The sequence below is a fragment of the Trifolium pratense genome, linkage group LG2, assembly GCF_020283565.1.
Source record: "Trifolium pratense cultivar HEN17-A07 linkage group LG2, ARS_RC_1.1, whole genome shotgun sequence".
Classification (NCBI taxonomy): domain Eukaryota; kingdom Viridiplantae; phylum Streptophyta; class Magnoliopsida; order Fabales; family Fabaceae; genus Trifolium; species Trifolium pratense.
In genome coordinates, this window is record NC_060060.1 from 40875536 (window position 1) to 40898594 (window position 23059).

The 23059-nt window shown below is 32.6% G+C and overlaps 4 protein-coding genes and 1 non-coding gene across 5 annotated transcripts; 2 read left to right on the plus strand and 3 right to left on the minus strand.

The window, feature by feature from the left end:
* Positions 1 to 356: 356 nt before the first annotated feature.
* Positions 357 to 1131, minus strand: LOC123904703 (F-box/LRR-repeat protein At4g14103-like). Its single transcript, XM_045954332.1, has one exon. It carries the CDS (start codon positions 1119 to 1121, stop codon positions 357 to 359), a length of 765 nt encoding a protein of 254 aa, XP_045810288.1. The 5' UTR covers positions 1122 to 1131.
* Positions 1132 to 6504: 5373 nt separating this feature from the next.
* LOC123908477 (40S ribosomal protein S13) lies at positions 6505 to 8905 on the minus strand. Its single transcript, XM_045959130.1, has 5 exons — positions 8808 to 8905; positions 8640 to 8712; positions 8414 to 8552; positions 7803 to 7989; positions 6505 to 6761 (listed from the first exon to the last, which is right to left on the minus strand). Exons 1-5 carry the CDS (start codon positions 8828 to 8830, stop codon positions 6728 to 6730), a joined length of 456 nt encoding a protein of 151 aa, XP_045815086.1. The 5' UTR covers positions 8831 to 8905; the 3' UTR covers positions 6505 to 6727.
* A 3175-nt stretch (positions 8906 to 12080) lies between these two features.
* LOC123908478 (probable calcium-binding protein CML13) lies at positions 12081 to 12943 on the minus strand. Its single transcript, XM_045959131.1, has one exon. The coding sequence runs from the start codon at positions 12784 to 12786 to the stop codon at positions 12343 to 12345; it is 444 nt and encodes a 147-aa protein (XP_045815087.1). The 5' UTR covers positions 12787 to 12943; the 3' UTR covers positions 12081 to 12342.
* Positions 12944 to 15486: 2543 nt separating this feature from the next.
* LOC123908974 (LRR receptor-like serine/threonine-protein kinase GSO1) lies at positions 15487 to 20974 on the plus strand. Its single transcript, XM_045959733.1, has 4 exons — positions 15487 to 17099; positions 18732 to 18992; positions 19287 to 20159; positions 20340 to 20974. Exons 1-4 carry the CDS (start codon positions 16670 to 16672, stop codon positions 20819 to 20821), a joined length of 2046 nt encoding a protein of 681 aa, XP_045815689.1. The 5' UTR covers positions 15487 to 16669; the 3' UTR covers positions 20822 to 20974.
* Positions 20975 to 21397: 423 nt separating this feature from the next.
* Positions 21398 to 21515, plus strand: LOC123911955. Its single transcript, XR_006810817.1, has one exon. It is a non-coding gene; the product is annotated as a U5 spliceosomal RNA (small nuclear RNA).
* The last annotated feature ends 1544 nt before the right edge of the window (positions 21516 to 23059 follow it).

The following is a 23059-nucleotide window of genomic DNA, read 5'->3' on the forward strand; positions in this document are numbered from 1 at the left end:
AAGTTTGGGACAATTTTGTAGCATTTTCACTACGTCATCCCAATCATGAATGCAATCATCAAACCAAAATAGTCGAAGTTCAATTAAGTCTTCAAACACAGGATATCCTTTGTAATATGAATTGATTTTTTCATCGGGAAGTCTTTTCCCCATCTGCAAACAAAACAAAAAATATTATCAACATAACTAAGTGCTTATCATATAAGTGTTTGCTACACACAACATAAATTAACTGTTTTCATATGAACTTATGAAAAGAAACCAGAAACAACTTATTGATGATATCTCTAAAACAGTTTCACATTAATGTTATGTATATAGATAATTCAATCAAAGAGGATGCATCATATATCATATCATACCTTGGTTACAGTTAGAAATTTCACACAAGAAAGTGCTCTGAGAGGAACATCGAATAAACGGATACTGGCTTTGATCAACTTAGATAAAGAAGGTTCAGAGTTCCCTCCAGCTGTAACGCCGACGCTTGCATTAATATATGCAGTTTTCAAATCCTCCAATATGGGACACCCATATAGAATTTTATTTAAATCCCCCATATCATCAAAATTAATATCAACCAGACTCAGAATTTTAAGTAAAGGAAGACGAACAGAACAATTAGACAAAGTTGAAACATGTAACCTGCATAATTTTAGAACCACAAGTGTTTTCGAGATGAAAATGGCAGTAGGCTCCAATGTGACACCAAATAACAAGAACAATGAAAGATCCTCAACACAACGTTGTATTGCGGCTTCAATCCATTTGATGATATTGCGATGATCAATTTTCCAAAATTTGTATTGACACTTGAGATGAAAAGTTTTGAGAGTTTGTTGTTGTGCATGTGGGGAGAGTATAATTGCATCCAACATTTGACAGAACTGAATCCATGTCTCTATGGTGGTTACTCCGCTTTGGATATCGTCGAAGTGGAGAGTGGAGAGTGAGTAGCACAATGAGATCCATCTCTTGGAAAGAACGCTGGTTCTAAAAGCTTCTTTGATCGGAAGAAAAGAGAGAATGTGAGTGAGTATATCGTCTTGAATGTCGTCGAGAGTGTTTATTATTGCTGCCGACGATTGTGAAGAATGCCGAGGATGTTTCCCATTTCCCATTGAGTGGATAGTTTCTCCAAAGAACAAACTAATGATCCATTGAGGTGAGGTCTAATTCTACAAAGACATTGATTGAAGAAGGCTTGTTGAGTTAATGACAATTTGTTGACGGAAAACACAAAAATATATCCGGTTAATGTTTTTCCTTTTTTATAAAAAAACCGTCATTGACCAATTTTTCTAACCAGTACTGCTATATGGTACGATGGAAATTTACAAGAAAAGCTAGAATGTATATGTGTCAAGCATGAGATAAATCAAAATATATAATCTCCTTCAATAGCGAAAATCATGTTGTGCCTTGGTTTTAATATACGGTTCAGATTGATTCGTGTGTTTCGTTTGTTGATATGTTTCGTATCAATAAGCAATAAAGTATAGTATAGACCAAATACATAAATGATGCAATGGACCTAAAAAATAAAGTTTGCTTATATTTTGTCATAAATGGAGTATCTTTTAATGTTAGATTTATAGACTATTTGATTTAGCCGTTGATAAAAATATTTTGATGGCGGGCGTACACAAGGGGGTGAGGCGTGGGTGAAGTGGGATGGAAATGGTGCCGGTGCCTTTTTGCATGGGCGCAGGGGTGCAGTCTAGTGTTGTTATGGGTAGTCTTGGCAAGGCTACCTTTTATAATTTAATTAAATTTTTAAGGCTTAAATGCAGTTTTGGCCCCCCAAGTTTCACAATTGCTTGATTTTGGTCCCCCACATTTTAATTGCTTGATTTTAACCCCCTAAGTTTTACAATTGCTTGATTTTAGCCCTCCAAGTTTCAATTGCTCGATTTTGGCCCCCTAAGTTTATCCCCTTTTGCATTTGCTAGCCCCCCGTTGAATATTTTAATTAAAAATTGGTTATGTGGCATTTTAAAATTAAATAAGTATTTAAAAATAAATAAATAAATTACAAATTGTTTTTTAAAAACTAAATTATATATTTTTTTTATTATATGTAGTTTGTAAAATAATTTTGTTATATAAAAAAGTAAAAAAAACATTTTATGAATTATTTTTTAAAAACTTTGTAAACTTTTTTTTAAATAAAAAATAATTATTAAACTTTTTATTAAAAAACAATTTTTAATACATTTTTATAAAAGCAAATATTATTATTTTTTAATTAAATCATATTTTTAATTTTTTTAAAATGTCACACAAGCAATTTATAGTAAAAAAAGTCAACGGGGGGCTAGCAAATGCAAAAGGGGGTAAACTTGGGGGGCCAAAATCGAGCAATTGAAACTTGGAGGGCTAAAATCAAACAATTGTGAAACTTAGAGGGTTAAAATCAAGCAATTGAAATGTGGGGGGCCAAAATCAAGCAATTGTGAAACTTGAGGGGCCAAAACTGTATTTAAGCCAATTTTTAATAAGCTATTGTATTTTTACAAATAATTATTTTGATAGTGTAAATTTAGCAACCTAAAATAAGTTTATTTGTGAAAAATTAGTAGAAATATGAAAGAAAACAAATTATCACTTGATAGACAAATTTATTCTTCTTGTTAAAACTAGATTAATAAAATAATATTTAATTTTTTCTTTTTATTTAACCCCCTCATAAGATTCCAGCTAGTTTCGCCACTCACAAGGACGAAGCTAAATGAGGCTTACCATAAGGTAGCCAAAGCCACCCAAAATATTATTTTTTATTGAATAAGTGGGTATATCTTACAATTGATTATTCTAATGTACTATATTGAGTACCACAAGTTTAACTACAAAAAATTAGTAAAATAGAAAAGCTAAAATGATATTTGCTTGTTTGATAGATGTATTCTATCTTATTTTGACATCTTTAGACTTTTTTTTTTGACACATGCATCTTTAGACTCTTAAACAATTATAAAGTGAAGTTTGTTAAGAATAAAATTATAAAATTATCAAAACAACACTTAAAATAATTTTTTTTATAAATTTGATCCCCTCATAAATAAATGGTTAGCTTTGCCGGTGCATACACTTACAAGTTACAACAAAACTATATATAAGTCACTTTAAACGACAAAACAGTGAAACATAGAGAAATATATAATCTATTGTCTTGTATAACATAAAAATCTATCTATCACAACAAACAAATTCAAACACAAAAATCTAGTCAAAAATAGTTTGTATAAATCAAAAAAATATTTAGTCACAAGACTACCAAAATCAACAAATGAAGGATATACCTGGATTTGAAGAAAAGAAGAGGAATAGTTTTGATTTTTAGTGGAAGAGAGTAAAATTTTATGGAAAAGATAAATTTATGGCATTATTATATAGAGTTAAAATTATTACTACGTTTTGATTGAAGGAGAAGTTAAGAAGTCATGAAGCCAAGCCCTTAACGTATGGGCAGAAGCTTAAGGAACGTAACGGAACGGAGCAAAGAAACTAGAGGTAATGGTTCTTTGAAAAATAAATCCAATATTCAATGTCATAGCTCATAAATGGAAGAAGTATGGACATCATATATATAGCGGCAACAAATTGTTAATGCTTATAAACTAAAAAAAAAAATTGTTAATGCTAAGTGAAACAGACATTGCATCAGTGTTTTAAAAACCGGACCGGACCGGCCGGTCGAACCGGTCGAACCGGGAACCGGAGCCTGTCCGGTCTGGTTCATAAGTTGGATCGTCCATGTTATTGGACCGGAGAGAACCGGAAAAAACCGGGAAAACCGGGGAAACCGGTGAACCGGCGGTTTTCCCGAACCGCCGGTTTGATTACACGCATGTTTTTTTTCACCCAAGATTCCAAAACGATGTAGCTCTTTCTTCTTTCTTCTTCCCTCTTTGTTCGGTTCTGTTTCTTTATTTCTATTCTGTTTTTTGTAGGTTTAAAATGGTGTGGTTTTTTATGGTGTTGTTTGGTGGTATTTGGTAGAAAATGATGGTTTTTGTGAGGAAGATGAAGATTATGGTTTATGAGTTTCTATTTGTGTTTGTTGATGAGTTGTGGTGGTTTTTTATGATGATGGTGATGAATGAATTGAAGGATGTCGAAAATGGTGGAGAGGGGAAGCGCATCTGTTGTGTTTCTATCTCTCTTCTTTCTCTAATTTTTTTATTGAGTTTTATAGACAAAATTAGGTTTTGGTGTCTATTGAACAAATTTATGAACTGGATTCAAGGGTGTTTTGAAAGAAAAAATGGATTGAAGTGATTTGTGCTTTTGCTTGGAGTGTAGAATTGGTGAAGATTGGGTGAAAAGAGAGGAAGGAAGTGTGCTGCTTGTTCAGTTTCCTGTCTTTCCTGCTTCCTTGATTGAGTTGATGATTTTTGGTTTTTTTTTTAATGAAATTAAATATAATAAATTACAATAATAATGATAAAATAAAAAATAAGAAGAAAAAGAAGGGTTGGGGGACGTGATTGTTGCTGTTATTGTTTTTTTTTTTGTTATATTTATAATAATGATGATAATAATAGTGATAGGTAGTAATTAAAAATGGAATAAAAAATAAAAAGGAAATAATAATAATAATAATAATAATAATAATAATAATAATGATAATTAATGGATGGAATATAAAAAGGGAATAAAGGGGAATAAATATGGTAAATAATACAAAACAAAATTTATAATAATAATGATAATAATAGTGATAGGTAGTAATTAAAAATGGCATAAAAATAAAAAGGAAATAACAATAATAATTATTATGATAATTAATGGATGGAATATAAAAAGGGAATAAAGGGGGATAAATATGGTAAATAATACAAAATAAAATAAAAATAATAATATAAAAAAACAAATAGTAAAACAAAAGATTTTTGACCTTTTTTTAAAGATAAATTTATCTGATTTAATAATTATATAATTTTATTATAGAGACCGGTTCATTCCACCGGTTTAATCCGATTTAATCCGGTTTATCATGCAGTTCGACCAGTGACCCGGTGGTTCGACCAATAAACCAATGAACCAATACCCTCACCGGTTCGATGTCCGGTCCGGTTTTTAAAACATTGCATTGCATTATAAAGAGATCAAGCCTAAATTGTTCAAACCATCAAATCTAGTAGTAGCATACTCTCTCCCGGTCACATTTATAAGCAAAAAAATACTTCAAATTTTGATCAATATTATAAACAAAAATTAACTACTTTTAAATTAATTAATATACCATTTTATTTCACTTTTACACCTTTCAAAATGGATAATATAGTAAACTTAACTCGTTTTGCATTAAATCAAGAAAAATAACTATACTGAATTAAATTTCTTAAGCACCACATAAACAATTTTTTTTCCTAATATTTATGACCTGAGGGAGTATATGATAGAAACTAACATAAACACCAGGTATACAACTAAGAACTAGAGACAATCTTCTTTTACTAGTAAAAGGAAGGTTGAGTTGCTCATAGACAAGTATTTTGTTAGGTGTTCATGAAGTGCTATCAAATGTCGCTCATCAGCCTTTACAATTTTGCGCTGTTTATATTTTTTTTAAAATGTCCTGACAAGCATACAAGCGATTTGGGTTGTTGTTGGAATTTTTGGAAAGAAAGCAATAATAGGATGTTTACGCAAAAAGAATCTCCGTCGGAGGTATTGTTCGAAAATGTGAAATTATTGATGTGGATATGTGGTGATGGTTAAAGATTAAAAATAAAAGTGTGATGTTCAATTTGAATATGTTATGGTCTAACCTCATGAGTCATGTCTTGTTTCGGGTATAGAATTGGATAATAGGGAGTAGATGTTTTATTTTTTTTTGTTAGACGCACCTTGTCAAGGTGCTTGACTATGTTAATATATAGGCAAAATTGTTTTTTTAGTTCTTAATTTAATTTCAGATAACAATTTAGTCACTTTTCACATCAGTCTAATCCTTTTTCCATCATTTTCATGTTTGCGAATGATGTTAAGTCTGATCAGATCAACGGTTTCTTGTGTCTTCTATGGTTGTGCGCCACCTCTTGTTTAAAATCTCTAGCTAAAGGTAGATATATATCGTGTTTAGTTTACTCGGATTTAAAAGTGAGGAATAAATCTGATGCTTGAAAGCATTTCTATATGATTCTTCGCTAATCATATATTTTACCCCAAAATAGTGGATCTTCGTGCATTATATGGCTCTTTGGCTACATTAAATACTAAATAATGGAATATTTTCAACCAAAAAAAATGTGTTACTCTTGGTCCTACTAGTTAAAATTTGAGGAAAGCAATGTATTCTCAAGATAAAAACAGAGAATGTATTGGAGAGAATCCAAATCCCTCATTTCAGGAAAGCAAATTGACTTTCTTTACTGGAATGCAAATTTCAGGAAAGGCAATACTAATGAAAGCTCATTTTCACAATTTAAAAGTGTAATTAACAAGCTTTTAATTAAAAATCCTATGTTTCATTCATAAGCACAAGTCACACAAAAATGCAGAAATACGAAGATCATTTAAAATAACTTCCAAAACTGTTTAATATGTTATACTTGAAAAGAATACAACGCAGTCAAGGTAAAATAACATCTTTAAGCTTAATCAAAGGTTTATAACAAAATAAGAAATTGCATGGCCCATCTAGTCTCCAGATAAACTTCAAAATGACCTAGCAGATAACAAGTGTAGCAACCCTCTGTTACCGGAAAGCATACAATCTCTAAGCAACCAAAGTGCTGGCAGTTGTTGATTCGCTGCAAATTAAAAAGTCATTAGTTGCAGTATTCACATAGTAAAGTGCAAATTAACAGGAAGACGGAGACATGAAAATTTCACTGCTTGAAAGAAGATTATAAAGTAACATTTGCACACTTTAAAAAAATTATATACAAAATTATAATGCAAGCAATCACACCATGATATTAGCCTATTGAGAAACAATATTATGCATGTACGGCAACATAAAATCTAACGGAACAGCAAAAGAAATAAGAACAAGTAATAACTCCGGTCTTTGTTGCTGTTCAGAAGTTTAATATACAAAAAGTAATTTATTTACATCAAAATAACTGTAAAACCCAGTAATTAACATAAAATGATGTGATACCACAGTAACCAATATAATTGGTATGTCCGTGGGATAGTTAGTATCTATAAAGGGCCAAAGTAAAAATTTAGAATGAAAATCACGTTATTTACTGGTACTTATTAAGTAGAATAAAACACATACGAATGAAAAGTAAAGATCACTTAAAACACATACGAATGAAAAGTAAAGATCACTTCGTTGTCACTCTTGGTTGAAAATCATTTTAACATGTCATTGTTTTCAACTTTCCACCTAGTCAACCAGGCTTGATATTAAAAATATTTCAAAAGAAACTTGAATTTAGCTGAAGATCCAACAAAAAATGAACTCAATTAAAAATGTGGAAAAATGAAGACGTGAAGGAAGAAGCAAACAAAGGGAATGATATTAAGCATTATTCAACCCAAAATGCATTAGTTAAATTTATACTCTAGCTAACAAGATCTTTCCCAAATGTTGATGGGACCTGGTGGACTGTATCTGATACCCTAGGCATGTAATTATAGAATACAAAAACATGTGACGTAGAATATGGATCCAATGTATTAGAGGATATTATAAAAATTTGGCTAATAACAACATGGATAATTCTTTCTCGTGTTCCAAAATGCAAAAAAATTGTAATTGGTGACTAAGCCTATCATTTTGAAGCTGAATCAAGTCGAGGGAAAACAAAAATAAATTGCATAGGGTGTGAATATCTTACTATTTCCAGACAGGGGGAAGCTTCTTAGTTTTCTTGTAGTAGCGAGCAAGACGGTGGATTCTGCTCTCAACAAGGATGAGTCTGAACTTTGAGTCCTTGTCCTTTCTGTTCCTCTCAAGATGCTTACGGATTGAAACAGCCTTCTTAATCAAATGGTACAGATCCTCAGGAATCTCAGGTGCAAGTCCTTCAAATAAACAAAACAGTTAAAAAATAAATCCAATAGTTACATATACTTTTAGTTCCTATAAATTAACTAGTTTAACATTTTATTCATTTTTAGGACCACAAATGTATTTAACACTACAACTTCAGGCCAGTTTGGATAAATTAAAGATAAATTATTTCATAAGCTAAACTAGAGAACTTATGATTATTGTCATAAGCTGTTTTCATAAGTTCTCCTAAACAGTGTAACAAACTTATGCCGGTGGATAAGCTCAAATAAATCAATCCAATCCAAATAGACATTTTATAGGACTGAAATTGAACTTAATTTTATAACGACTACAAATACAAACATACTTAACCCTAAATTCAACTGCTAACAAATGGAAACAACACAAAACAGAGAGAGAGAGAGAGAGAGAGAGAGAGAGAGAGAGAGATACCGTGAGCTTTGAGGATACGGAGGATTTTGCTGCCGGTAACGCTCTTAACCTGAGCAATACCATGAGAATCACGAAGAATAACACCGATCTGAGAAGGAGTCAAACCCTTCTTAGCAAACTTGCAAATATTCTCATCAACCTAAAACAAATTCAACAAAGTGAAAATCAATAAAATAAAAAAAATTAATGTTGATAAAGAGAATTAGGAGAATGTAATGTTAGTTACATCTTGGGAAGAGATCTTGAGCCAGCTAGGAGAAGTTCTTTTGTACGGCAAAGCGGAGGAGGATATACCGTTACTGCAATTAAACAAAAGGAAAATCAATGGTGTCAGAAAATAAATTGAAGAGGAAGAAGAAGAAGTTGATATGAGATTGGAAGAGGAATTACTGACCCACTGCTGTGCATACGAACCATGGTTGCTGTTTGTGGTTTCCGCCGTCTGATACAGTACAAACCGAAAACCCTAGTTTATGTTTATGTTATAATAGTGAAGAAGAAAGAAGAGAAAGCTTAATAAAAACTAGGTTAAACTTGGATCGGCCCATATAACTCATTGGGCTGGGTTTTGTGTAAAGTGGCCCAAATTCTCAACCCACGTTTTTTATACAGAAAAATTAATGTTTTGTTCAAAAATATATTTTAGGGTAATAAAAGTTTTTTTTTAGTTCTTTTACATTTTATACGTAGGAGTCGAAATTCGAATTTCTAACACTACGAATTTACCTTATAGATGAAATTCTAGCCTAATTGATCCAATAAACAAAAATTGGTTCAATTGGTAAAACATTAATGGTTCATACATGGGGGGTAAGCGGATAAGAAAAATCTAGTTGAACCAACGATCCAAATCAATCCAAACTGAAAGGAAAAAAAAACCTGATTTTTATGGTTCGGATCCAAGTTCCAAGTTCTCTCTAAACATTTTAACTTGTTGCATGCCTTACTTTAATATAATATATTATTATTTTGCCTTTTAAAGAAAAAATTACCAACAATTTTATATGTTACTTAAAATAATTACCAACCAGTAATAATTTCCTGCTTTTCCATTCATTCTTTTCTCTACTTCAGAAGCAAGAGTTTGACATATACCAAGCAATTTCTAACGACGTAACTACAAAAATCCAAGTAATGAACAAAAGTTGATAACAGAGTAAAGTATGTGCTTGGTTCTTCAGTATTTTGAACGTGCAGAAGTAAAAAATTAGAATGAAAATCACTTTATTCTCGGTTGAAAATCATTTTTAACTTGTCATTATTCATTTAAAAATTAAATTGTTGAGCTGTTGAAAGTTGAAACAGTTGTAAAGGGAGACTTCCCTCGGCAAAGTTAATACTTAATAACATAATTTGTTCTCTTTTTTTGTACAAAATAATTTGTTCTCTTTTTTTTTTGACAAAATAATTTGTTCTCCTGTCCTTTCTTTTCTTTACTTCTCTTATTCAACCTTACAATTTTCGGAACTAACACCATCCAATACAGGAATTTCTTATTTAGAAGTTTGTTACTATAGTTTAAAATTCATTTTTGTTTAATTAACCCTAGAAGATGGAAGCATTCAATTACTATGAAAAATGATAGACCACTTCTTTAGTATAGTACTATAGTTATTTGTCTATTCTATTAGTATTGTTTTACTATTTCATTTAACTTTGAAAAAGTAATTCTTGTTTGATACAATCAAAATACAACGAATCTGTCATTTGATGAAGTAAAAATAAATTTGCTGCATCCTCTCTTCTTCCTAGCTTTGCAGGTAGGTTTCCTTTCTCCATTTTGAGGAGGCTGGTTCCCCTAGGAACACGTGAGCTCATTTTCATTTCCTATCACGAGTATTCTCCAGCTTGTTCTCTTAAGCTATTTGATAATCTTAATCTTGTAGCTCAACATTGTTAAACGTTTTCATTCATTGAATTGTTATTCAAAAGCTACAGTTATAGTAGGTGGATGCTCTATAAATTGAGCAGTATTTACAACATCTAAACAAGTGCTCACAATGTCATTGGATTCAAATAATTGTGAAGATCAGTCATTGCTTCCGAGCTGAACAAAAGACAAAAAAAATCTAATAGATCCTCTTTTCAAATTATTATATTTATATAATGGAAGCAAAAAGACAAATTCCAGCAGTTTATCACAGAACAACGTGCAAGGGTTCCAACAATTGAATTCAATTCACCATAACAATGCCAGAACATTTAACAAATGACATAAATAACCCAGAGCAGCGTAGCCCAAGGCAGCATCCACACATTGGTTGAAAGAATTAAAAAATGTGCCACACATTGAAAGTTCGAGGGCAAAGTTCGAGTGAACAGACATACGATGTTTCTACTCTATGTCTCTACTTTATATTGGCCTGATAGTGATTCGGCATCACATTCACATTGAACCTTGTACCAAAATGGACAACAATTAATTACACTACTATCTTGAAGGTCAATGTTTTTGAGATATTTATGAAATTATCACACTACAAAAAACAAAAACGATGTAATATCCATAATTCACAAACATGACACCAATAATCTGGAGTATCGTTCAAGGCAAATAGCCAGAGTCTCATCTGTTTGTGAATGATTGTGCGAGACAAAGTCGCGTTTTTTGGAGAAGATTAATATTCTAAGTCCTAACATTCTACCTCTTACAATAGGTTCTCGTCTCTGCATCGTCCTATATTGTGTTCCCTCATTACAGAAACATGGAAAGAACATGCAAACATTTGTGGAACCAGAATAATTACCTCTACCTCTTGCAATCACACACACACAATTACACATGCAAAAACACTGCTTCAAGAACACATCAACCCTCATTGCCTGACATAGGCTATAATGGTTTGTACAATGCTAGAGGTGGAAACCAGAGACTTGGTATCGGGAGGCAAACAATATACAACATAAAAGACTTTATAGTATTCTTTATGACCTGAAAACATAATTCATTTTGTTGACGAAATCAAATAAATTACATACATGAAAAAATTACAAAATTGAGGGTCATCATACCATGCACATGTTCCCCCAACCCCCACTGCGTTAGTGTACTGCTCAGTGCTCACTATCTCAGTTTGAGTTAACTACAATAGTGATTCTTCAGGTCCAGGTCTGGTTGAGAGTATCATAGACTCTTACTCTTTACACCAATGAAATGGTGTATGTATGACATCAAATAGATTGCAGTAAGCATTATAGATACGGGAATAGTTTCTTTACATTTGACCAATGATTCACAGACATATGGCCATGGCTTCTTTCTTCCTAACCTGAACTTAAACGTTTAGAAGCAGTTCTTCTAAATATCATCATAGACATATATCATTTCTTATGTAAGGAAGCAATGGCTAAAGTTCATATTTAGAACCTAAAAATAATCGGTTAAAATCACAAAAAAACACATGACGCATCAAGCGTACATTCAATTAAAGCAACATTTTTCTTTCTATTCCTCCTATTCAAACCAACCCTCTGCCATTTACTTCCTGGTTTCACAACACTCAAAAAACATGGAAACAAACGCACTTGGGTTGGTCCAGTGGTATTGGCTTGGGACCTGGGAGTATGTTCCTCCTTAAGGTCTCAGGTTTGATTCTCTCCGATGACAATTTGGGTGGGCTAATTTAGCTTCTTCAATAAAATAAAAAAAGCTTGATACAAAAAAAAAAATTAATTAGATACACATATATTCCCAGTATCAGATCTCATCATACAAATCAACTCAAACAAATAGCCAAATCACACACAAGGTTAGATACATTCCATAAAACAAGAAAGCATAACTAGGTTAATTGATTGATCCACTTGAAGGAAATGAAATAGAAGAAACACAAGCATCACAAATTAAACAGATGTAATAACGAAACACTAGAGAAAAGGAAGAAAGAAAAAAAAAGCATTTGAACCGATTCAAATAGCAGGATCTGGATTCACTTAGCAAGCATTCTAGCGATGAAATCCTCATAACGAATATTCCCATCGGAACCAACATCAACTTCCCTGATCCATTCATCAAACTCAGCAGTCTCGAGTTTCTCACCGATGCTAGTGAGAATATGACGAAGCTCCTTAACGGAAACGGAACCGGAAGCATCCTTATCGAGAACCTTGAATGCGTCGCGAAGTTGACGATCGAACGGTTCAGGTTTCATGTGTTTGGACATGAGATCCAGAAACCGAGGGAAATCGAACGGTGATGTGAGATTCTCTTCGGCAACGATTGATTTGAGTTGAGCTTGGGTCGGGTTTCCTCCGAGAGATCGCATGAGGATTCCGAGCTCCGATGGTGCGATCTTGCCGTCGTTGTCGGTGTCGAATAGAGTGAAAGCTTCTTTCATTGAAGAAACTTGATCGTCGCTCAGATCTTTACCCATTTAGTTCTGATTTCGGGTTTTCGGGTTTTGGATTTTTGTTGAAGATGATGAAATTGAAAATGTTTTCCCCCTCGCTCTTTTTCACTCGATTCTTAGATCGATGATGAAGATAATAATGGTACTTTGTTTTGTTTTTTGCTTATTCAAACGACGTCGTGAGGTGATGTTTATTTGGGCCTAAGCCCATAAAAAAAGAGGGAAAAGTGTGTGGACCCCGGGTGCACGGACTAGACTTATGATCAATTATTTCTGTGAGCAAATAAAATGTTAGAGACCATTGGGAACTGAAGTTGTCTTTAATTTCTGCACCTGTGACTCAGTTTGTTTGATTCCTACTCTCTTGGTCTCAAAATAAATGACATGTTTGATCATATTTATATTTGTCAATGCACATGTTTTTTGCTTATTCAAAATTAGATAATTTATTTTGGGATGTAAGTAATCAAAAAATTACTTATGTGAGTGTGACATTTGGTAAATCATAGAAGTTTTGCTCAACTACTATTCTCTTCATCTCTCTATTATGAAAAAAAAAATCAATTTTTAGATTCAATAATTACGGTAACTAATTGATACTGTAATATACTTTTTTTATTACAAAAAATGACATTCATTCAATTAAAAAGGTAGAATATAATACAAATTGAAAATCGATAAAAATTAGAAAGAATAGATCTGTGAATAAGCTCACAGTGCTTAGGTTAATAGCATACAACAGCAAAAATAAAGCCTACATATGTGATAAAGCATACAAATATAACAAATTTAAAGTGTTCAAAATGTATTTAGATCTGTAACGTTAATGATGTCAAAGTCATTGATTGAATTTACATTATAGCGAATCGAATATGTCAATTTGAAACCAAACAAATACCGCAACAAAACGGGAAAATACAACAATGCTGCACCAAGACGGTGAACAAATATCACACAAGACGGGAAAACAAACAAAGTCGCACCGTAAGACGACAAAATAACAAAAAAAAAAAAAACTAAATACTCTGTATATGTGAAAATCACTTATTTGAATAAAATGAAACAAATTTTCATATGAGTTAGCTCGCCCCAACCCAGTTTCCATATGGGCTACACGAACCTCACCCAGTTTTTAGAACTCTTAATTCATGGCAAATTTCTTAGGCAAAAGCTAACATGTGTTATTAGGGTATTTGTTTAGTGTACTATTTGAATAAATTTTATAATTTGTGTATTTTATAATTTTAAAAGTAAAAGATTTAGTTTTTCAAAACAAAATTTCTATTGTATTTAAGTAACCTAAACACGTGTGATCCACATTGTTATCATGACTCATTTTCTTATAGTAAAAATCATAATAACTTTTCAATTTTCAATACAACATTATTTTTTTCAATTGTGTTATCTAATTAAAATTAGAAAAATGATAACTAATGTCCCTGGGTCACTAGTTAAAAAACTAAACATGGTAAAATAATTTTGAAACTTGTATAATTGACCTTTTATGAATATAAAAAACACTACTTTCAATATAAAAATTATTTTTCGATATCCCTAACTAGTGTCCTAGAGACACTAACTAGCATGACTCCTAAATTTATTTGCATCATTTCAGTTCAACATGAAAGTTCGTCAATTAGTGAAAACCAAGGACACTAGTTAAGAAACCAAATATGATAAAATAATCTTGAAACTTGTATAATTGACTTTTTATGAATATAAAAAAAAAACATTATTTTCAATATAAAAATTACTTCATTCGGACACAATTATAAGCAAAAAAACACTTTTTAGATTCATTGAAAAACTAATGTATATAGTCTATATTATTGATCAGATACATTACTTTTTAAATATACCTAAAAGGTAGTTTTTTTTGCTTATAAATTATACTCCTTACGGTCCTATATATAAGAGAAGTTTTACTTTTTAGGTTCATTGTAAAATGGATGTATATAGACTATAATACAAGAGAAGTTTTGCTTTTTAGGTTCATTGTAAAATGAATTTATCTAGACTATATTGTAATTGTGTCTGAAGTACCCCTTCGTCCCAAAATATAAACAAAAATGGATCAACAAAAATGAAGGTATCTAAACTAAATTTTAAATCAAATTCATCAACTTTTGTTGACCACTTTTTACTTATATTTTGGGACGAATGTATTGATTAGTGTCCCTAATTAGTGCCACGGCACTAACCAGCATGACTCTTAAAATTACGGTATTTGCATCATCTCACTTCAACACAGTGTTTTAAAAACCGGACCGGTCATCGAACCGGTGAGGATATTGGGTCACTGGTTCATTGGTCGAACCACTGGGTCACTGGTCGAACCGCATGAGAAACCGGATTAAACCGAATTAAACCGGTAAAATGAACCGGTCTCTATAATAAAACTATATAGTTATTAAACCTATATAAAAAATCATATAATTAATAAACCTACATAAAAAATCATCACAACTAAAAAAAAATTGAAAATCTCGTAAGAATCTTCAAAGAAAAAATAATAGCGAACCATTTTTGTAAGAATTTGCAATATAGTCGATCTACAATATAGTGAATGTGTAGCTATTATTTTTCTTATATGTTCTCTACATTATAATATTTGATGTAAAAAAAATTAATATCTATTTCAAAAAAATAAAAAGTAATATCAATAGCAAAAGAGTTAAGTGTGTATATATATATATATATAAGTGCTATAACTTTTCCAACCTTGTTTTTTCCCTTTACTAATCTTACGGTACAAAAATAGATACACATGGTCCAAGCCCAAAATGAAATAGATTAATAACTCTCTCTCCTCTCTTTTGGTCCAAATAGATACATAACCCTAATGAATAATGCTTTATGAATGGAATCATATCAGTAGCCGCCGCATCTTTACTTCATTTCCTATTTTTCTATGAGTTGTGCATAATAATTTAACATGCTTCCTCTTCATCTTTTTCTATTCTTTTTCTTTGCTTCTTCTTCTTCTTCTTCAACTTTATATGGATCTGTTGTTGCTGTGCTTCTCAAATCTCAATCTCGGTTCAGGTTTCTATTTTCTGCTATATTTTTTTTTTATCTTTTTTTTTTTTTTTTAAAAAAAACAAAAACAGAACGACATCGTTTTCAGCTTGATGAAAAAAATGCATTTAACCCGCCGGTTTTCAAAATCACCGGTTCACCGGTTTTTACCGATTTTTTCCGGTTCACACCGATTTGATTGCTTACCCGGTCCAGCAGTCAGACCAGACCGTTAAACCTCCAATTTCCGGTCTGACCGGTCCAACCGGCCGGTCCGGTCCGGTTTTTAAAACACTGCTTCAACATGAAAGTTCGTCAAATAGTGAAAACCATATAGTCAAAGGACCTGGGTCCACAATATGACGAATCTCTATTCATACTTTAATTAATTCCACCAATATTTTCCGCAAAGAGTGGCACCCAGTTGCAGTGGCATCCATTCCCACTACCGAACAGAACACCAATGTCATCATCATAATAAAATCCCATTTCCCCCCAAAATGTACTCAAAGTCAAGATACATGCAATTGCAATGTGAACCAACCTACTTTTGTCTTTCTGTCAGCAACTCATAATAAAGTTAAATTAAATCAAATTAATTATCATGCACCCTTCTTTGAAAAATGTTTCTCCTTTTACTTACTACTCCTTTCTTCTCTATCCAAATCTATCCACACAAACTAACAAAATCACACACCATTAATTAATTAAAGTGTCAAACTAGGTATTAGTCCTAATCAAGTAATAATCAACATTATTATGTTACACAGTTACAGAACAATCAACCACCCAAAACCAAAGTTAGATTTTTTAACATAAAACCTTAAAAGGGTGTCTCTCTTTTTTTAGCTTTTGTTTGAAATTTTTGAGAATTTTGAAAAATTTAGACATGAATTACTTCAATCTCCTTCTTTCTTTGTTTCTGTTGAATGCATTTTTAAAACCAGAAACGGTTTGTGGAAATGCAGAGCTAAGAGCTTTGATGGATTTGAAAACTTCTCTTGATCCAGAGGGAAAGATTCTTACTTCATGGATCAGCGATGGTAATCCATGTAGTGGTTCATTTGAAGGGGTTGCTTGTAATGATCATTGGAAAGTGGCTAATATCTCTTTGCAGGGAAAGGGACTTTCTGGTTGTTTATCTCCAGCTGTGGCTGAACTCAAATGCTTGTCAGGGTTATACTTGCATTATAACAATCTTTCTGGTGAGATACCATCACAAATTTCAAATCTTACTGAGCTTGTTGATCTTTATCTTGATGTGAATAATCTTTCCGGAACAATTCCTTCTCAGATTGGAAACATGGCTAGTCTACAAGGTATGTATATTATACAAAATTGTCTTTTAGTAGTATCTCACTATCAAGTTATTATTAGTTGTTTAATTTTCAATATCAAGCTCCTGTGAGTTTAAACAAGACCAAAATAACCAAGAGCATTTAGATGAGATGAGGCAGAGGTCTCTTCCAGCTTAACCAAGGGTATGGGTTTGATCCCTGACATGGGCATGAAGTAGCGTTAAAACTCTTAGGGAGAGTTTGCCCCTCATTTGAGTCCCACAAGGCTTGATAGATTAGTCTCTGCAGTTGCGCGTAGAAGATACTTAGTTTACGCCCAAAAAAAAGACCAAAATTGTGTGGCACGAGTACCAGACACTCGTATCCTTTAAGCATTTATAGTCAGGAGTTTGATCATTGATGAGCGTGTTCAGGGACGGAGCCACTTGATGGCTTGTGTGGGCATGTGCCTTCACAAAGTTTTGAAAAAAAATTAAGTAGTATATAGAATAACATATGTATATATCAAGACTATTATAATTTTTAATGAAAGTGAAACAGACCACCCAAAAGAAACACATCACACCACAACAATATTATATATATATATATATATGTCAAATACATGTTTTCACATTTGTAATAGTTAAGTTTTTTAAGCTTTTTAGGTAATAGATATGTCCTTTAAATTTTTAACTTGTTGCATCTTTACCCTTTAAGTCCCCTATTATTGTTCCCGTTAATCTTCTATAACATATGTGTCTTTTTCATCAAAATATCCACCATTGTGAAAGTCAAATGGCCATAGTGCAACAAGGTAAGAAGGTTAATCGGAAGGATAACAATGCAACAAGTTAGCAATGTAATGAACTTATTTGTCACCTAAAAATTTGAAAGAATCCGGTTGTTACCTAAAAAATTAGCTCAAGGGACATAACTGTAAAAAATGCGAAACTTAAAGGATCTTTTGGTACATTCGGCCTATTATATATTTTGTTGAGTTTGAATTTGTGTTAGTAATAGTGGAAACTCCATTGTTAGAGAGAAATATTTTTATTGATAATGAAAAAAATATGAACGTTTTGAGAATATAAAACATTGTAGAAAACAACTTATGCAATATAAACGACGATTAAAAAATGAAAAGTTATTTATATATTTAATATAAAAAATTTATATATAGTGCCCCCACCGCTCAAAAGTTCTGGCTCCGTCACTGAGCGTGTTTGATATATGTTGAAGATGTTAACCCCTTAAATATACAATTACCTTATGGGATTAGTCTTTGCAATTGCCTAAAGAGATATCTTAATTTACAAAATAAAAAGCTTATGTAGATACAGAAGATACCTCACTTAATTTCCACTTTCAAGTTTACACCTTTTATGTAAAGTGAAGAAAGGTACTTCTGCAATCAATGACATTTGGAAATGTTACTTTTACAACTGAGTTTCTTTTGGTACATGACTATACATGAGAGTTTGTATTTCTTTGTTGGATTTGAATAGATTTTCAAATCTCATGTGTCTTTGCGGAATGAACCCTTTTGATCGGCTTAGGGATCTTTATTTCAATGAGCCAACACGTTACGAGTTGTGTATGTTGAACCAAAATAAATTTTTAAGCGTGTTTTGGTTCTGTGGTGTAAAAAATTGATTTTGAATTGTTTTTCAGTACTTCAGCTGGGGGATAATCAATTTGTGGGGAATATACCTGCACAGATGGGTTCCTTGAAGCAGCTTACAACTCTTGCTTTGCAATATAACAAGTTAACTGGTCGAATTCCTCTTAGCTTAGGGAACTTGGAGAATCTAAGCCGGCTAAATTTGAGTTTCAACAACTTCAGTGGTACTTTTCCAGCAACACTAGCTAATGTTTCACATTTGGAAGTTCTGGATATTCAAAACAATTCTCTATCAGGAACTGTTCCTTCTGGTATGCCTCTAACCCATGTCCTGTTAGTAAAGTAGTATTTGCATTTTAACCTAATGCCTTACCCGGCTTCCAAATTTTCTTGGCATTTCTCTTTGTGCCTATGAAGCATAGGCACAAACACCGGGTATGACACTGACACATCCACAACAACGGTAGTCTGAGAAAATAAGTTAATTAATTTTAATCACATGTATCTGACACCTCACACACCTTCATTTTAAGCGTTGGTGCTACATAGCTTTGTACGTTATTTTAGTGTAAATCCTAACTAACACTTTGAAAATGAAAATGAAGCATTGAAGAGACTTGGGGAAGGATTCCAAGGGGCAAACAATCAAGGTTTATGTGGAGTAGATATTTTTACTTTGAGAGCTTGCAACAATAATTCAGATTTAGACGCCAGCGACATTGATACCTCGGATCAAGGCCACCTCAAAAAGGGTAATTCCGCAACGCCTCGCCCGGAGGCTGCAGATTTCCAAATGCATTGTAACCAGACTCATTGCTCAAAATCAAGGTTTCCTTTAAGTGTCGTCACAGCAGCAGGTGTTACAATCACCGCTCTCACATTCATAGTTGTTGGATTGTTTACATTTGTCAAATACCGCCGTCGAAAGCAGAAGGTTACAGCAAACTCTTCTGAAGGGAAACTTAGTCCTCAGCAGCCTAAAGGGTTATACAGAAAAAGTCCATCTACCCTGGTTAATCTTGAGTATTATAACGGATGTTATCCAATGCCCGGTGATCAAAATGCTGGGGGATTATACAGTGAATATCTAAACCAGTTTAGGTTTAATGTAGACGAAGTCGAATCTGCAACACAATATCTTTCAGAAGCAAATTTATTGTGTAAGAGCAAATTCTCAGCAATGTATAAAGGAATTCTCAGAGACGGTTCTCTTGTCGCTATTAGAAGCATTAACATGACATGCTGTAAAACCGAGGAAGCCGAATTTGTAAAGGGATTGAGCTTATTAACCTCCCTTAGACATGAAAATGTTGTTAAGCTAAGAGGTTTCTGTTGCTCAAGTAGTAGAGGTGAATGCTACCTTATTTACGACTTTGCAACGATGGGCTACCTATCTCAATACCTTGACATAGAGGATAGAAGTGACCATTTGCTTGACTGGTCCAAGAGGGTTTCTATCATCAAGGGCATTGCAAAGGGTATGTTGTTCCTAATTGCTGGTATTTTCTTAAGAAATATATGGTACAAATGAAAACGTTTTCACAATAATTTGCAAGGACTAATTGCAAAAAAACGGTATATTTATAGGAAGCAAAAACATATTTAAACCAACTTTATGTTTTCTTTATATTTGATACTTGCTATTCCTTTATGATCAGGTATAGGATATCTGCATGGTGATGAAGCAAGCAAACCTTCAATAGTACACCAAAATATATCAGTGGAGAATGTTCTCCTTGACAAAGAGTTTAATCCATTGATCATGGATGCAGGACTTCCTAAGCTTCTCGCAGACGATGTTGTTTTCTCAGCTCTAAAAGTAAGTGCCGCCATGGGATACCTAGCTCCTGAATACATTACTACAGGACGCTTTACCGAGAAGAGTGACATATATGCATTTGGAGTTATTGTACTTCAAGTTTTATCTGGCAAGACAGCAATCGGAGGTTCAATACGGACAGCATTCGAGTCTTTCAGATTTGATGATTGCATCGACACAAATCTTAAGGGAAGATATTCTAGTTCTGAAGCAACGACGCTAACAAAGCTTGCAGTGCAGTGTATCCATGAGAGTCCCGACCAAAGACCAAGCATGGTGGATGTAATTCAGGAGCTAAGGGTGCTTCCGGCTAATTCATAATATTCTACTAATTGGTTTCATCCATGACAGTTATTTATTTCCATGAGCATGTAATAAAGTTATCTAATTTAGTCGTTGACTCGTTGCCAAATGATTGTAAATTTCGTTGCGAACCTTACAGTTACAGATAAAAACTTCTATAACTTATACATATTTTGAATTTGGATCCTCTTATTTGAATATTGATTTGCATAACTGCTGTTGTTGAATAATTAACTATGCAGTTCTGTTAGAGGACAAAGACAAATTTATCAGGCAATAATCTTTTGATTGGTTATAAGTACTGTGTAAATCAAAGCACAGTCTTGGCCTTTGTATATGGAAGCAAAGCTTCAATGCTACATTTCTTAGTCTTCCTCTCTCATTTGATATTATGAATTTTCAAATGATTCTAAAATATGAAAGTGAGAAAACATTAGAAATGGGTGGATGGGGATAAATGCAAAAAAAAAAAAAAAAAGACTATAAATAGAAACAAAGGCCACACAAAAGTTAAGCCCACATCGACCAGTTCATGTACGAAAGAAAATTGCCAACACTATAAAGTGAATAGACTTCCAATCTTTTCAATACACGAAGCCATGTGATAAGCTTAAAGCGAACTATTCTGTCGCCTTTTACTAAAGAATACCGTGGGCTTGTTACTATTAAATGGCATACAGCGATTTTTGGAAGAGTCCTCTAAGAGGAGTCTGAGGAGTCTGCTATTAGTTCAATATTTTTTCTATCATTTTGTAAAATATGATTGATTTTTTGTTTTGGTAAAAATCAAACTTCTTAATTTAGATATAGTTGTGATATAATAAATTGAAGTATTGCATATACATTTTTAACTTTAATTAGATTTAATCTTATACTTCTCTGGTCTTTTTAATTTATATGTTATGCTAACCAGTGTTGTAAATGCATTTTAAAGTTTAATCAACTTTTAAAAAATGTAATATAAAATGCATTTTCCTTGATTTGCAAAGTTCAATGTAATATTTGTAAAAAAATAATACTCTAAATTATTTATCGCAAAGAGATAAATATAAGTGGAATGTAATATAACACATAGTTAAAGACGTTGTAGAAAAAGACAAATAATTACATAAAAAATAACAAAAAAAAAATTATGCTAAAAATGAATCAAGAAAGTATTTTTCTATTTCTTTTCTTTCCTCTTTGTCTATTTCATGGATGAAGAGTCCAATGACCAATTCAGTTTAACAATGATATATAGGGTTCACAGTAATTTCTGGGTTCTTGGATATTAGGGTTCGCAACGATGTGAGAAGGAAACTGATCGCAGAAAATCAATCGGAGGAGAGGAACGATTTATGGGAAACGATTGTTCTGAGTTGAATTTATCTGGGAAACGGTTGCACTGAGTTCAATTGCTTTGAGTTTGATGGGAGAAGAGGAACAATTTCGTTTCTAGGGTTGTTTGATTTGCTGGGAATCGATTGGGTTTGAAGAAATTATGATTGCGAGATTGGGTTTGAAGAAACTATGAATTCATAATGTTTGCATCGTGGGTTCAATGTTTAATTTCTCAGTTTTTATTTTGTTTTTTAATAACTTCTGTTTCTATTTTTAAATTTTTTTATTAAAAAATAAAAATAAAAGGTCAACGGGTCAAGGGTTCGATACTCACCCACCACCCTTTTTAATTAATTTCAAGCGCGCGTTTTATGCTTTAATAGCGTGTTTTAAAAAAGCGCTGTCATAATTTTGTGTGTGTTAGGCTTTAATAGCGGTTTTTTACAAAACGTCATTATAGTGTTCCCTGATTGAAGGTTTTAATAGCGTGTTTCATAAAACCGCTATTATAAATGCTACAGTTTGAGTTTTAATAGCGCTTTTTAAACAAGTGCTATTAAAAGGGCGCTATTAAAACTCATTTTTGTAGTAGTGTTTAGATAAATGTGATGTCTTCCTATCATAGAACATTAACTCATTGTTGTACGTGGCGTTGCGTATATTTCTATGATGTTTTTTTTCCTGGACTCCCAACACATTGTAGATTTGTCCACCACAGGCAGGTGTGTACATTATCCTATATATACTCCGTACTATGTTAAATGCGAGAATAATTGACTTGATGATGTTGGTGCTAGCTTTAGTTTGAAGTACTCGTCCTATTCCCATGTGATGCCGCTCTCTTCAACATACAGTAGATTTATAAGGTCAATAAGTGCAGGCATTATCATCAAACGGTGCATATGCATGTCTTCATATTTAATTTAGCTCGCTTAT

What these genes read in the sequence shown, in the direction of transcription:
- LOC123904703 (XM_045954332.1), bottom strand. Translation starts at nt 1,121, where the DNA reads ATGGGAAATGGGAAACATCCTCGGCATTCTTCACAATCGTCGGCAGCA.
- LOC123908477 (XM_045959130.1), bottom strand. Translation starts at nt 8,830, where the DNA reads ATGGTTCGTATGCACAGCAGTGG. An exon ending in CCGTATCCTCAAAGCTCACG is followed by an intron (nt 7,990 to 8,413) that starts GTATCTCTCTCT and finishes GTTTATTTGAAG; the next exon opens with GACTTGCACCTGAGATTCCT. An exon ending in CTTCCCCCTGTCTGGAAATA is followed by an intron (nt 6,762 to 7,802) that starts GTAAGATATTCA and finishes TTTAATTTGCAG; the next exon opens with CGAATCAACAACTGCCAGCA.
- LOC123908478 (XM_045959131.1), bottom strand. Translation starts at nt 12,786, where the DNA reads ATGGGTAAAGATCTGAGCGACGATCAAGTTTCTTCAATGAAAGAAGCT.
- LOC123908974 (XM_045959733.1), top strand. Translation starts at nt 16,670, where the DNA reads ATGAATTACTTCAATCTCCTTCTTTCTTTGTTTCTGTTGAATGCATTT. An exon ending in ATCAGGAACTGTTCCTTCTG is followed by an intron (nt 18,993 to 19,286) that starts GTATGCCTCTAA and finishes ATGAAAATGAAG; the next exon opens with CATTGAAGAGACTTGGGGAA. An exon ending in CATCAAGGGCATTGCAAAGG is followed by an intron (nt 20,160 to 20,339) that starts GTATGTTGTTCC and finishes CTTTATGATCAG; the next exon opens with GTATAGGATATCTGCATGGT.